Source organism: Accipiter gentilis, chromosome 10 (genome assembly GCF_929443795.1).
Source record: "Accipiter gentilis chromosome 10, bAccGen1.1, whole genome shotgun sequence".
NCBI classification, from domain to species: domain Eukaryota; kingdom Metazoa; phylum Chordata; class Aves; order Accipitriformes; family Accipitridae; genus Astur; species Astur gentilis.
The window spans coordinates 26,603,408-26,614,783 of record NC_064889.1 but is presented as its reverse complement, the minus strand read 5'-3'; the positions used below and the strand labels follow the sequence as shown (position 1 = coordinate 26,614,783).

The window sequence follows — 11,376 nt, the reverse complement described above, 5'->3', positions numbered from 1 at the left end:
CCAATGGTGGTGCTGGCTACTTTGTCAGGAACGTCTTTGTTAAGAACTCAGAAAGCGAATCCCAGGAATTTTTTCATATCCACAACAAGGAGTGCCATCAGTCTGGGGAAGGAGGTCGGCAGAGCATTGTGTTTCCCAGGCCAGTCCTCCCTCCTGCTGTGGGCTCCTGCCCTGGCAGCAAGGTTGAATCTGCCGGTCCTCCTTGTTCACATATCTCTGCCATTACAGGCCCATGGGGCGGGCTCGGGCTGGGGAAACTACTCGGAGTGACCAGGGTGCAAGTGGTTCTGGTCCCAGCCCCCCAAGGCTGTGCACTGCTCCCTTTTGTCCAGGACAGGAATTAACCGGGCGGAGCAGAAAGAGAGGATCGCAGGGCCCTGCCATCGGTGTCCATCCCACAGTGCGCAATCCCCTACCCACCTTTCTGTTATCCACCAGGGGCAGCAAGCCTGGCCTCTGCACCGTTTCCCCCAGCTCAAGGTCTGACCTTCAAGGCACAGAGAGGCTTGGGCTCAGGGGACCAGTGCAGTGGTTTCAACTCTCTGCAGCACTGGAGCTCTGGCAGGTAAGAAGAGGAGTTGTGTGCAGTGGGGCCGGTGCCCCTCAGCTCCCTCTTCATTCCTGACTGTTAGCCGTGCTGGGAGAGAAGCAGCCTGTGACGAGATCCTGGGTGAGCGCCAGGGGGAACAGCACAGAGACACCACAGCCAAGCCTGAGGCACACGCTCTGTCCTGGTGAAAAGTCCACCACCAGTCAAGCGTGAGTGACTCCTGTCCGTATGAGCTGGTGGTATCCTTCCAGAGTGCGAGGGGAACGTGGCTGGTGACAAATTAATCTCAAAGCCAGGCTCAAGTCCTTTGGAGGCGCTGAGCCACTCCGGGGTCACTCTCCCGCGTTCCTTCCCGGGAAGGAGCGTGGGGCTCCGCTGTTCAGTCATTTTCTGATGTGAATGCTGAGACCTATTTCCGAAAGGTCCCTGGAGCTGAGCCCAGGTGTCGGGAGAGTGGACCAGTCCCAAAAGGCAAAAGCTGGAGGCTGGCTCCTTCTCTGCCATGTCAAGAAGCAGGTTAAAAAGGTGCAGGTGTCAGGAGCAGGAGCAGGAGCAGGAACAGCAAGATCAGGAGCAGTGGAGTGGCAGTGGCAGTGGCAGGAGTAGGAGCAGGAGCAGGAGGAGCAGGAGCAGAAGAAGCAGCAGCAGGAGAAGCAGCAGCAGGAGCAGCGGCAGCAGTGGCAGGGGCAGCAGCAGCAGCATGCTGACGAGGTGGCCGAGTGGTGAAGGCGATGGACTGCTAATCCATTGTGCTCTGCACGCATGGGTTCGAATCCCATCCTCGTCGGTCAGCCCAACAACAGTCAGAGTTTCTGAGTGTGAGCAGCTCGATGTGTGCCCCCAAGTAAGCCTTTGTTTTGAGATGAGAGTGGCCTGCAAAGAAACTTGCAAGGGTTTGAAGTGCCTCAGGATGCACCTCAACTTCTTCTGTCTCCACATAGGCAAGAGGAACAAGAAGGGAGAGGACGAAGATCCAGGGAACTCACAGGATGGTCAGCCTCTCCGCGGTCCCTGGGAAGACGATAGAGCAAAACATCTTGGAAGTAGTTTCCAAACATAGGTAGCACAGGAAGGTGGTTGGGAGTAGCAAGCATGGATTTACAAAGGAGAAGTCATGCTTACCCAAGCTGGTAGCCTTCTACAGTGAGGTGACTAGCTTGGTGGGGAAGGGAAGAGCGGTGGATGTTGTTTACCTTGCCTTCGGTAAGGCTCAACCAGCCATGGGAACGAAAAACAAAAATAGGCGTAAAGCACTTCCAGTCACAGAACATTTCAGGTAAGGTATTTTGCTACGGAAGACATTGCTCTTATCCGTTCACAGAATCTCAGAATCGCTGGGGTTGCAAGGGACCTCCTGAGATCCTTTAGTCCAAGCCAACTGCTCCAGCAAGGTCAACTTGAGCAGGTTGCATAGGACATAGCCGGGTTGGGTTTTGAGTATCTCCAAGGATGGAGACTCCACAACCTCTCTGGGCAACCTGGTCCACTGTTTGACCACCCTCACGGTAAGAAAGTGGTTTCCTGCCTTGCGATGGAATTTCACGTGTTTTAATTTGTGCCCATTGACTCTTGCGCTGCCAGTTGGTACTAGTGAGAGGAGTCTGGCTCCCTCTTCATTCCCTTCCGCCAGGTGTGGGAAGAATCCCAGCTCTCACAGCCTCCCCTCCTATTTCAGACTCGCCAAGCCCTTAACCGGTTTTGTGACAAAGCAGGGATCTTCAGGGAAGACCCGTGTGCAGGCAGGAGTAGCCAGCAGCCAGCCATGCCACCAAGGGATGTGCTGTCCCGGGCGGTCAGGAGCGACTTGGCAGGGGTCAGAGGAACAGGGACGATCCAGCGTGGTTGTGAAAGGCACAGAGCTGGCTGGAGCCTCTTCCTGCCCACACGACCTCCCCTCCCTTACACACACTTGCACTTCTGCCGCCCTGGCCACCTGCCTCCCTCTCCCAATTTCCTTCGGATAGCTCTTCCCCACGACCGTGGGCTTCTTGCTCTCCCCACTCTGCTCTCCTCTGGGTGCCCTTCCCAGTAGGTTTGCACTTCCAAGGATGCCTCGTGGCTCCTGCTGACCAGCACCTGTGAGCAGCGTGCCCGCACGCGCCAGCATGCAAACATGATACGAGAAGAAGAGGCTGGGGTTTGGCCAAGGGGCTCAGAGCTCAGAATGCTGCTGACCCCACCCCGCCGCAAGCCTCGCGTATCCCTAAGGCCTGTGAGCCAGGCAAAGGGGGCCACTGCCAGCCCATTGGGTCTGAATCCAGAGGCAGAGCCTGTGGGAGATGAGAAAGGGGCTGCCTGCTGCGGAGGGGTCAGCTTCTTCATGGGCACCTTAATCTCGCCTGGCCAGCCTCAGGGAAGAGAAGAAGAGCAGAACTCTTTCTCATCGACAGATGAGCTTGGTGGTTTGGACAGCCCAGAAGGATCCCTTTCTCTTCAGTGGCTGCTGAACCCAGGAGCCCAGCAGAGCTCAGGCTGCCACAGCTCCACGCCCCCAGGCCCAGCCAGCAGCGAGGCTGAGCATGCCTCCCAGGAGGCACACACACACAGATCCATGTATACATCCCATACTGAGCCTCGTGCTGTCCTGTGGTGCTCTTTTCCTGCACTCATCACAGTTTTCCAGTACTTAAAGGCCACTACAAAGACGACGGAGACTCTCTCTTAACAGCGAGACACAGAGAGAGGACAGGGAGCAACCAGCAGAGGCTTCGCCTCGATGTAAGAAAGACTTTTTTTACAGTGAGAACAATCATTCACCGCAACGATCTTCCCAGAGACGTGATAGAGTCCCCAAGACTAAAGGTCGTCAAGATGCCATTGGACAGGGGGCTAGGTAATCTCATCTAGGCTCCCTTTCCCACAAAAGGTTGGACCAGATGATCTGTTGAGGTTCCTACCAGTCGGGGCGATTCTAGGATCCCATGAAAACTTGGCCTTCCCTCATACTTTGTTTTGTGGCTTTCGAGGTGTCCCGATGGGTAATGGGGCTCCTTCCACAAGAGCTCTCGCCCCAAACCGGCCTTGTCTCCATTGCTATGGGATGTCAGGGGCAAAAGACGAGGCCCTCTCAAACCCAGGAACTACGGAGAAAACCGTCGTTTTACCAAGGGAGGAACAACTCTGTTGGATACTCAGCTGGCTGGGACTGGAGAAGAGGGGAGAATGAAACACGACTCCCTTGCAAAGCTGATGCCCAATGTCTTTAATGAGAAAATCAAAGGCGAAAGGAAGAGACGGGAGCATTTGGGAGGCTGAGTAAAGCTCAGAGGAGTGCTGCCATCTGAGGGAAAACGTCCGCGGCAGGGATGCTTCTTTTCCAGTTCCCCTTCAAGGCTCTGGCAGTCACCTAGCGTATCACCTAGACCCGTTGCCACGGAAGGAAGGAGGAGGTATTTCACGGGGAGCATGAGGTAAAGCAGGGCAAGAGGGGGAAAGAGAGAGGCTTCCTTGGAAGAGACGGAAGGCCAGCGCAGGCCCCTTCCTCCCAGCGCAGGCGGAGAAGCGGGAGCTCGGCTCCTCTGCAGACCACGGCCACGCTCTCAGGGCTGGCTCCAGGGCTTTCCTCGAGGCTCCTGGCGCTCGGCCACGGGCAGGCGATCCACGGGCTTCAGCATAAGAGATTGCCCCATCCCAGAGGCCCACAGAGCCCACGGCCCAGACCAGACCACCCAAAGCCCCCCAGCCCCAGGGAGCCCCCAGAAGCGATGGGCACACTGCCAGCGCTGAGAGAGCTCCCCACGGCAGCCGACGCGGTGGATCCCACAGCTGTGCTCTGAGGGAAGGAGCTGAGGATTGGGCCCGGCAGCGTCACCAGGACTGGCGAGGGCTGGATCGCAACGCTGGAGTCGGCGCACCGGAGGACGCAGGGCTCGTTGCAGCTGTTGGCAAGCGGGGTTGGGCCGCAGGCGGCTGGCAGGCAGGAGCTGTAGCACGACATGTCTCGCGGAGGGAGGCGACCCTGTAAGACCGGGAGGGAGCAGAGGGCATTAGCCGTTGGGCCCTTTCGGACGCCCAGCTTGGCTCCCCTGAAAACGGGCAGTGCCTGCGTAGGGCCAGATCTCCCTGAAAAGTTCCCTTCCACGCCAAGAGTGACCGAGGCATGTCGCTGCACTGTCGTTGGGGGAGGAAGTACCTGACGACCGGTTAGATGGTACTGGTCGTTCAGCCTCAGGCTTCAGCAGAGCCGCTGCTACAAAAGAGCCCAGTCCCTCTCGGAAGGGACTGAAGCCTCCCCTCTTCCCTCACCAACTCGCCTCCCGGAAGAGGGAAGCACAACGTGTTTTCAAGCCTGGACCACATATCAGAAGGACCACGCACAGAAGGGAAGCAATCCCCGTGACAGAAATCCTACCAGCAGGAAGAGAAGGAGTGAGTTCAGACTTACCAAGTTCACCGTGGAGAGCAAGGGAAGAGATTTGGATGGAAGGGCCTGGAGTGGCACAGGCTTTTTATATGGTGAGCCAGCGCCTCAGGAGAGCTGGAACGCGCCTTCTGTGTGAAGCACATTGACCAACAGCAATTTGAGGCTTGCAAAGCGCAGCCAAGAGATGAAGAGCTTGTCTCTTTCATCTGAAAGGTCTGGCTTGCATTTCCCTACTGGGCGAGAGCACAGTGATGCATTAGATGCTGGCTCCTCAAAGCAACGGTCATTTGAGGTCCCATGCCAGCTCCCAGGAAAGGGTTTCAGTAGCTCCAGGGCCTGTGTGTGGGTTGTGCACATCCTTGCTGGGGAACGTGACTACCACTCTCAGTCAGGCCTTCAGCTGTGGAGCACTCCTGATGAAGGCCACTCACGTGGGTCTCCTGTTGAAGGGCTGAGGCTGACCCTGAGAAACACAAGGCCCCGCAGGGCCATGGAAGGGCTCAGCAATCAGCCAAGCCCCAGCTGGATGCTTCTCTGGCCGAGGGAGACGGAAAGGAGGGGACTCAGAAGCCCAGAGGTGGTTGGAAGGTGAAGGCCAAGGAAGGACCCTCTGTGAGATGGAGAGAAGCGCCGCTGTGTGAAGGGGTGGGGGCACTGGGACCATTCCTAGAGGTGGCCCGGTAGCTCTGTGGTGGCCCCGAAACAAAGGAAAAAATGGGAAGGGGGCGGGGGCGCGGAAATCTTGTTCTATGGAAATCTGTCAATTCTCATTCTCAAAACTGTCATTCTCAAAGTGGGTAGTCAGCCCCAAGGGTTCAAGGTCAAAGTGGCTGAGGAGTAAACTCACAGGCATTTGACTGAGGGTGCTCTTCACTTTCGGTTGCCTTGCCAGCCCTGGGAAGGACATGTCCTCTTGTGGCTGCAGTTCAAAGCAGAAGGCATCTTGCGGAGCAAGGATGGGCCTGTGCTGCCCGCTTCCTGCCCTCAGGTGTTACCACATGCCTGCTGAGGCAGGTGGATGCATGTGCCCTCTCCCGCTGCCTCAGCTTTGCTCAGGCACAGCAAATGCCAGGCTCCTCATGCGGCAGAGGAATGCCTCGCCACCCTTCCCGCATCCAGCAGCGGGGCAGGGTGGCAGGCCAAGGAGGGGAGCAGCCCAGCAATGGTACTCACTGCCTGCTGTAGCGGAGGTGTGACGGGCTGTGTCATGCTCCTGTCTGGTGGCAAAGGAGGCTACGTGAGGAGCATAGTGTCTGTCCTGGCGTCTGCTCCTCTTTGCATGGCCTCTCAATTGCCAGAAGGGAGAGCAGGGAGGGACGAACAGCAAGGCGGTACTCAACTTCTCGCCTCACCCACCGCGGCCTTTGGCACGTGCTGGTTGGTGCACATCAGTAGTTTGAGCGCACCTCCATTAGTGCACCATCCGGGAACAGAGCAGCCGTAGGGCAGTGTGCTGGTTTTGGCTGGGATAGAGTTCATTTTCTCCATAGTAGCTAGTATGGGGCTATGTTTTGGATTTGTGCTGAAAACAGCGTTGATAATGCTGAGATGCTTTCGTTACTGCTGAGCAGTGCTTCTACAGAGTCAAGGCCTTTTCTGCTTCTCACACCACCCCACCGGCGACTAGGCTGGGGGCGCACAAGAAGTTGGGAGGAGACACAGCTGGGACAGCTGACCCCAACTGACAAAAGGGATAATCCAGACCATATGATGTCATGCTCAGCATATAAAGCTGGGGGAAGAAGAAGGAAGGGAGGGGGCGTTCGGAGTGATGGCGTTTGTCTTCCCAAGTAACTGTTACGCGTGATGGAGCCCTGCTTTTCTGGAGATGGAGGCGGAACACCTGCCTGCCGATGGGAAGTAGTGAAGGAATCCCTTGTTTTCCTTTGCCTGCGTGCACGGCTTTTGCTTTACCTATTAAACTGCCTTTATCTCAGCCCACGAGCTTTCTCACTTTTACCCCTCTGATGCCACTGTGAGGGAGGTGAGTGAGCGGCTGCGTGGTGCTCAGTTGCCGGCTAGGGTTAAGCCACGACAGGCAGGTCGTCCCATTCGGGGAGTTTCCCTCGTGGCTGGTTCCTGCTGGCGGCTTCCCCCGTGGAGATTGCTGTGGGCAACCCGTGCCTCTTCTGAGGGGCATGGCCACATCTCAAAGGGCCACATCTTGGGGCTCTGGGGGCTGGAAGAGTTAGGCAGCTGCTTCCTGCCCTTCGGTTGAGGACACGCTGGGGCTTGAGTGCCTCGCAAGTTCCTCTCAGAGCCTTTCAGGAGGGAGCATCACTGGCTGCTTTGTCAGTGCGCTTCCAGTTCCACCTGGAAAAGAGCCGCGGGTGGCTGCCTCCCACCCTGGTGCCATACTGGCTCCTGGGACCTGTTTCTGCCTGTACGCAGCGAGTGCGTTTCTGCTGTGAGCTGTGGCACTGGGTCGACCGTCCTGGCAGGATGGCACAACAGCCCCAGAGCATGGCCCTGCTGGAAATGACAGCAGAAGTGAGACAGAGCCATCAATCCTCTGCAGGAGGAAACAACAATCCCCTCCCAAGACCCTTCCCCCAAACAGCACGGCCGCCCGGGTGAGAGCGTGGCCCACCTTCCCGAGCAACGTGGGTAGTCAGAGGCCTTTTCCAGGCAGCTCTCAGGGCTGGTGCCACATGCCTGGCCGTTGAGCTCCCCTCCCCGCAGCCTTCCCAGACCGTCTGGCCCAGTCTCCTCTATGTCTCGTAGGGCAGCAGGGAGCACCACCTGGTGCCACTCAGTGGCTGCAGCCTCAGTCCGGTGGTCTGTCACACCGGTCCGTCAAAAAAGCAGGCTCCCCAGGCCCTGGACACATAGCGGCGTCAACTTTCCTCAGTTTGGTCTGTGCTCCAGAATTGTGCGGGAGTGGGAACGTCAGGGCACGTCCATGATGTCCTCCTTTGGCTGCAGTTTCACCAAGGAGCATGACAGGATGTCAAGGAGTCACCAAGCGGTTGGGCAAGATGTTAACAGCCATGGTGACAACACTGTACAAAAAGCTGCATTTCTGCAGGAATGCGGACATGAGGTTGCGCCTAGGGTCCTCTGCACGTCTGAGTCCATTTCCCCCAGAGCCCCTCATGCCAGTGCATGGATGATTCGCACCGAGGTGGAGCTGAGGTCTCTCATAGTGCCTCGGCACTTTTTGGTGACTCACAGGTGACTCCGAGGTGGTCTGCTGGTGCCACCTTGCAATTAAATGTGCCAATCCGTCCCTGAGCCAGGAAAAACAAGCCAGACCCTTTGGGTCAGTGACCTGAACGAGCACCCAGCAACGATGCAAAGATGAGTGTTGTTTGGGAAGACTGCGCCGAAGCAAACAGGTCCACTTGGTGATGGCTCACTTTCAGGCATGAGTCAGCAGGCTCCTTCATTGCTCTCCAGGGCCACGTTGAGCCCTTGCTTCTCCTCAGGAGAGTAATGAGTAAAGTCCTGGCAGGCGAGACGAGGGCTGTGCAGTTCCCAAAGAAAACACTCTGGCCTTTCCTGACCGAAGACGACAGCTCAACTGCTGGGCTTCCTTTGCATGGCTGGCAAGTGTGTGCATCACCGAGGCCCAGGGGGGGAGCAGAGATCTGCCGCCGAGTACCCTCATCCACTCCAGCAATGGCCTCAGCGTCCCCATCCCTGCACGCAACGCGGTTTCTCTCCGGACTGCAGGAGGGCCTCGTTTGACCACCACCTTCCAGTCACCCCGCGGATCTGAGTCTCCTCCGTCCTCTGTCCCTCAGCGGAACAGCCATCCTGCAGAGGCCTGGCTGGGCGCTGAGCCGCTCCATAGCCTGCAGGCACTGGTGTTGCTCCCGGTCAGCCTCAGCCCATCAAAGAGAGACCCTTCTGAGTGGCCTTCAGGCGCGCTCCACAGGCAAAGTCCTAAGTGAGTGGTGGCCGTGTTCCCCAGGAAGGGCAGGACGTGCACAACACCCACTCGTGGCCTGAATCTGCTGCTGGAATGAGGCCTCAAACGAGCCTTGGTCTGGGGAAGAAACATAATTGCTATCAACAAAATCACTTCAGTGCTACCCAGGATGAAAGGGGAGCCAAGCATTTCAGGCAAAGGAGGCATGTCTTTCATCTACCAGCAGAGCTTTGAGAAGCCAAAATTGCTGTTTCTCAACATGCTTCATGTTTGTGTCATTTTTCAGCTCCCCTGGGGCTCTGGCCCGCTGGATAAAAGTGTGCCCAACTCCCAGCTCCCCTATCCTCTCCTCGTGCCTTCCTCTGCTCTGGGAAGTTGGTAAGTCTCAGTTCATTTTGCCTCTCGTCTCCTCGGTTGGCAGGACAGTTTTTGTGGAGAGGGCTGCATGCGTTTTGCCTCCCTTGTCCTCGGTGAATGGTCTAGTTTGTGAAACAGGGCATGGGTTGGTTTCTTTGCCAGCAGCGGTTCTTTCCAAGGCTCAGGACGTACGGCCAGCACTCTCTAACCAGTGCCTGGGCACTTCCTCTGCCATCCACAGTTCGGCAATGCTCCCTTTGCACTATTGGCCTGACGAGGAGCTTCCTCAGGAGAGCTAGTCCCACCATAGACGTCTTCTTCCGTAGTGGCTGCCGTCTCCAGGAGCCCTGTTGCGTTTTACTCAGACATGTCCCCTCCTGAGAGAAGTGGGCGAGAGGAGCCTGACCTGCCAAGAGTAGGGGTCTCGAGGGCGGGGAGGGGGGAGAAGGAGACCTGTTTGTCTGAGCGAACACATTGATGCTGGTACAAGGGCTGATGATCCGGAGGTACACAGCCTGACGCCAAGAAGAGGGGGAGCCTCTTGGTCTGCAGTAGGAAATCTTTCCCTGACTAAGGCCATGGCATCAAGGCTATGCTCAACCCATCTGAAAAACCTGGCATCCAGTTCCGCATACTGGGAGGGGGCTTACTGAGGGCTCTCTCTGGAGCGCCTTCCCTGCCAAGCCTTCAAGGCTGAGCAGAAGGACTGTTGTGAAATAGCCTCACAGCCTGCAGACGTACCCTTGGTAATGGAGCAACCGGAGGTAGCAGGGTGCCTCCACACGTCAGGCACGCCTGGGAGTGGCAAGGCCAGCTGAGGTATAGGCCGCGAAGGAGCTTGACTTGGACGGGAGGAGCTTCCTTGCGTTTGGACGCACCCTCTCGGATCACCCTTCAATTACAAGCAAATGCCCACTGCAGGCCCACCAAAAGGCCCAGAACCCCCCCTCTCTTCAGACACTGGAGGTCCGTCAACTGTTGGGCCATGCCACTGCTTCCGCCTTGGAGAATGATTACCAAGTGGGACCCTGCATTTCATGGGGGTGTTGCAAGTAACTCTGGCCACGTTAGCCCAGGTCCCTGTGGGTGAGACATCCCAGGCGGCTGAGAGAAGAGGTCTTCAGATAGGGCAGGGTGTGACCAGGCAGCGGGGAGGTTAAGACGGTGGAGAGGAGGGTGCGTTGTGGTGTTCGGCCAAGAGCACAGCAGGGCACCATTGTGAGCCTTGCTGCTGGACACAGCTTTCTTGACCCGTGCCCCATCCCAAATCTCTCTCCGCTGAGCTCCCAGGCGCTGCCCGTTTTCAGGGGAGCCAGGCTGGGTGTCCGAAAGGGCCCAACGGCTAATGCCCTCTGCTCCCTCCCGGTCTTACAGGGTCGCCTCCCTCCGCGAGACATGTCGTGCTACAGCTCCTGCCTGCCAGCCGCCTGCGGCCCAACCCCGCTTGCCAACAGCTGCAACGAGCCCTGCGTCCTCCGGTGCGCCGACTCCAGCGTTACGATCCAGCCCTCGCCAGTCCTGGTGACGCTGCCGGGCCCAATCCTCAGCTCCTTCCCTCAGAGCACAGCTGTGGGATCCACCGCGTCGGCTGCCGTGGGGAGCTCTCTCAGCGCTGGCAGTGTGCCCATCGCTTCTGGGGGCTCCCTGGGGCTGGGGGGCTTTGGGTGGTCCGGTCTGGGCCGTGGGCTCTGTGGGCCTCTGGGACGGGGCAATCTCTTATGCTGAAGCCCGTGGATCGCCTGCCCGTGGCCGAGCGCCAGGAGCCTCGAGGAAAGCCCTGGAGCCAGCCCTGAGAGTGTGGCCGTGGTCTGCAGAGGAGCCGAGCTCCCGCTTCTCCGCCTGCGCTGGGAGGAAGGGGCCTGCGCTGGCCTTCCGTCTCTTCCAAGGAAGCCTCTCTCTTTCCCCCTCTTGCCCTGCTTTACCTCATGCTCCCCGTGAAATACCTCCTCCTTCCTTCCGTGGCAACGGGTCTAGGTGATACGCTAGGTGACTGCCAGAGCCTTGAAGGGGAACTGGAAAAGAAGCATCCCTGCCGCGGACGTTTTCCCTCAGATGGCAGCACTCCTCTGAGCTTTACTCAGCCTCCCAAATGCTCCCGTCTCTTCCTTTCGCCTTTGATTTTCTCATTAAAGACATTGGGCATCAGCTTTGCAAGGGAGTCGTGTTTCATTCTCCCCTCTTCTCCAGTCCCAGCCAGCTGAGTATCCAACAGAGTTGTTCCTCCCTTGGTAA

The 11,376-nt window shown here is 57.7% G+C and overlaps 2 protein-coding genes and 1 non-coding gene across 3 annotated transcripts; 2 read left to right on the top strand and 1 right to left on the bottom strand.

Moving 5' to 3' along the window:
- Positions 1–1,255: 1,255 nt before the first annotated feature.
- On the top strand, positions 1,256–1,337 carry TRNAS-GCU (transfer RNA serine (anticodon GCU)). The gene has a single exon. It is a non-coding gene; the product is annotated as a tRNA-Ser (tRNA).
- A 2,820-nt stretch (positions 1,338–4,157) lies between these two features.
- Positions 4,158–4,487, bottom strand: LOC126043995 (beta-keratin-related protein-like). The gene has a single exon (XM_049813087.1). The coding sequence runs from the start codon at positions 4,485–4,487 to the stop codon at positions 4,158–4,160; it is 330 nt and encodes a 109-aa protein (XP_049669044.1).
- A 6,052-nt stretch (positions 4,488–10,539) lies between these two features.
- Positions 10,540–10,869, top strand: LOC126043994 (beta-keratin-related protein-like). Its single transcript, XM_049813085.1, has one exon. It carries the CDS (start codon positions 10,540–10,542, stop codon positions 10,867–10,869), a length of 330 nt encoding a protein of 109 aa, XP_049669042.1.
- Positions 10,870–11,376: the final 507 nt, after the last annotated feature.

Bases quoted from the DNA above. Each gene is read 5' to 3' on its own strand.
- LOC126043995 (XM_049813087.1), bottom strand. From the start codon at position 4,487: ATGTCGTGCTACAGCTCCTGCCTGCCAGCCGCCTGCGGCCCAACCCCG.
- LOC126043994 (XM_049813085.1), top strand. From the start codon at position 10,540: ATGTCGTGCTACAGCTCCTGCCTGCCAGCCGCCTGCGGCCCAACCCCG.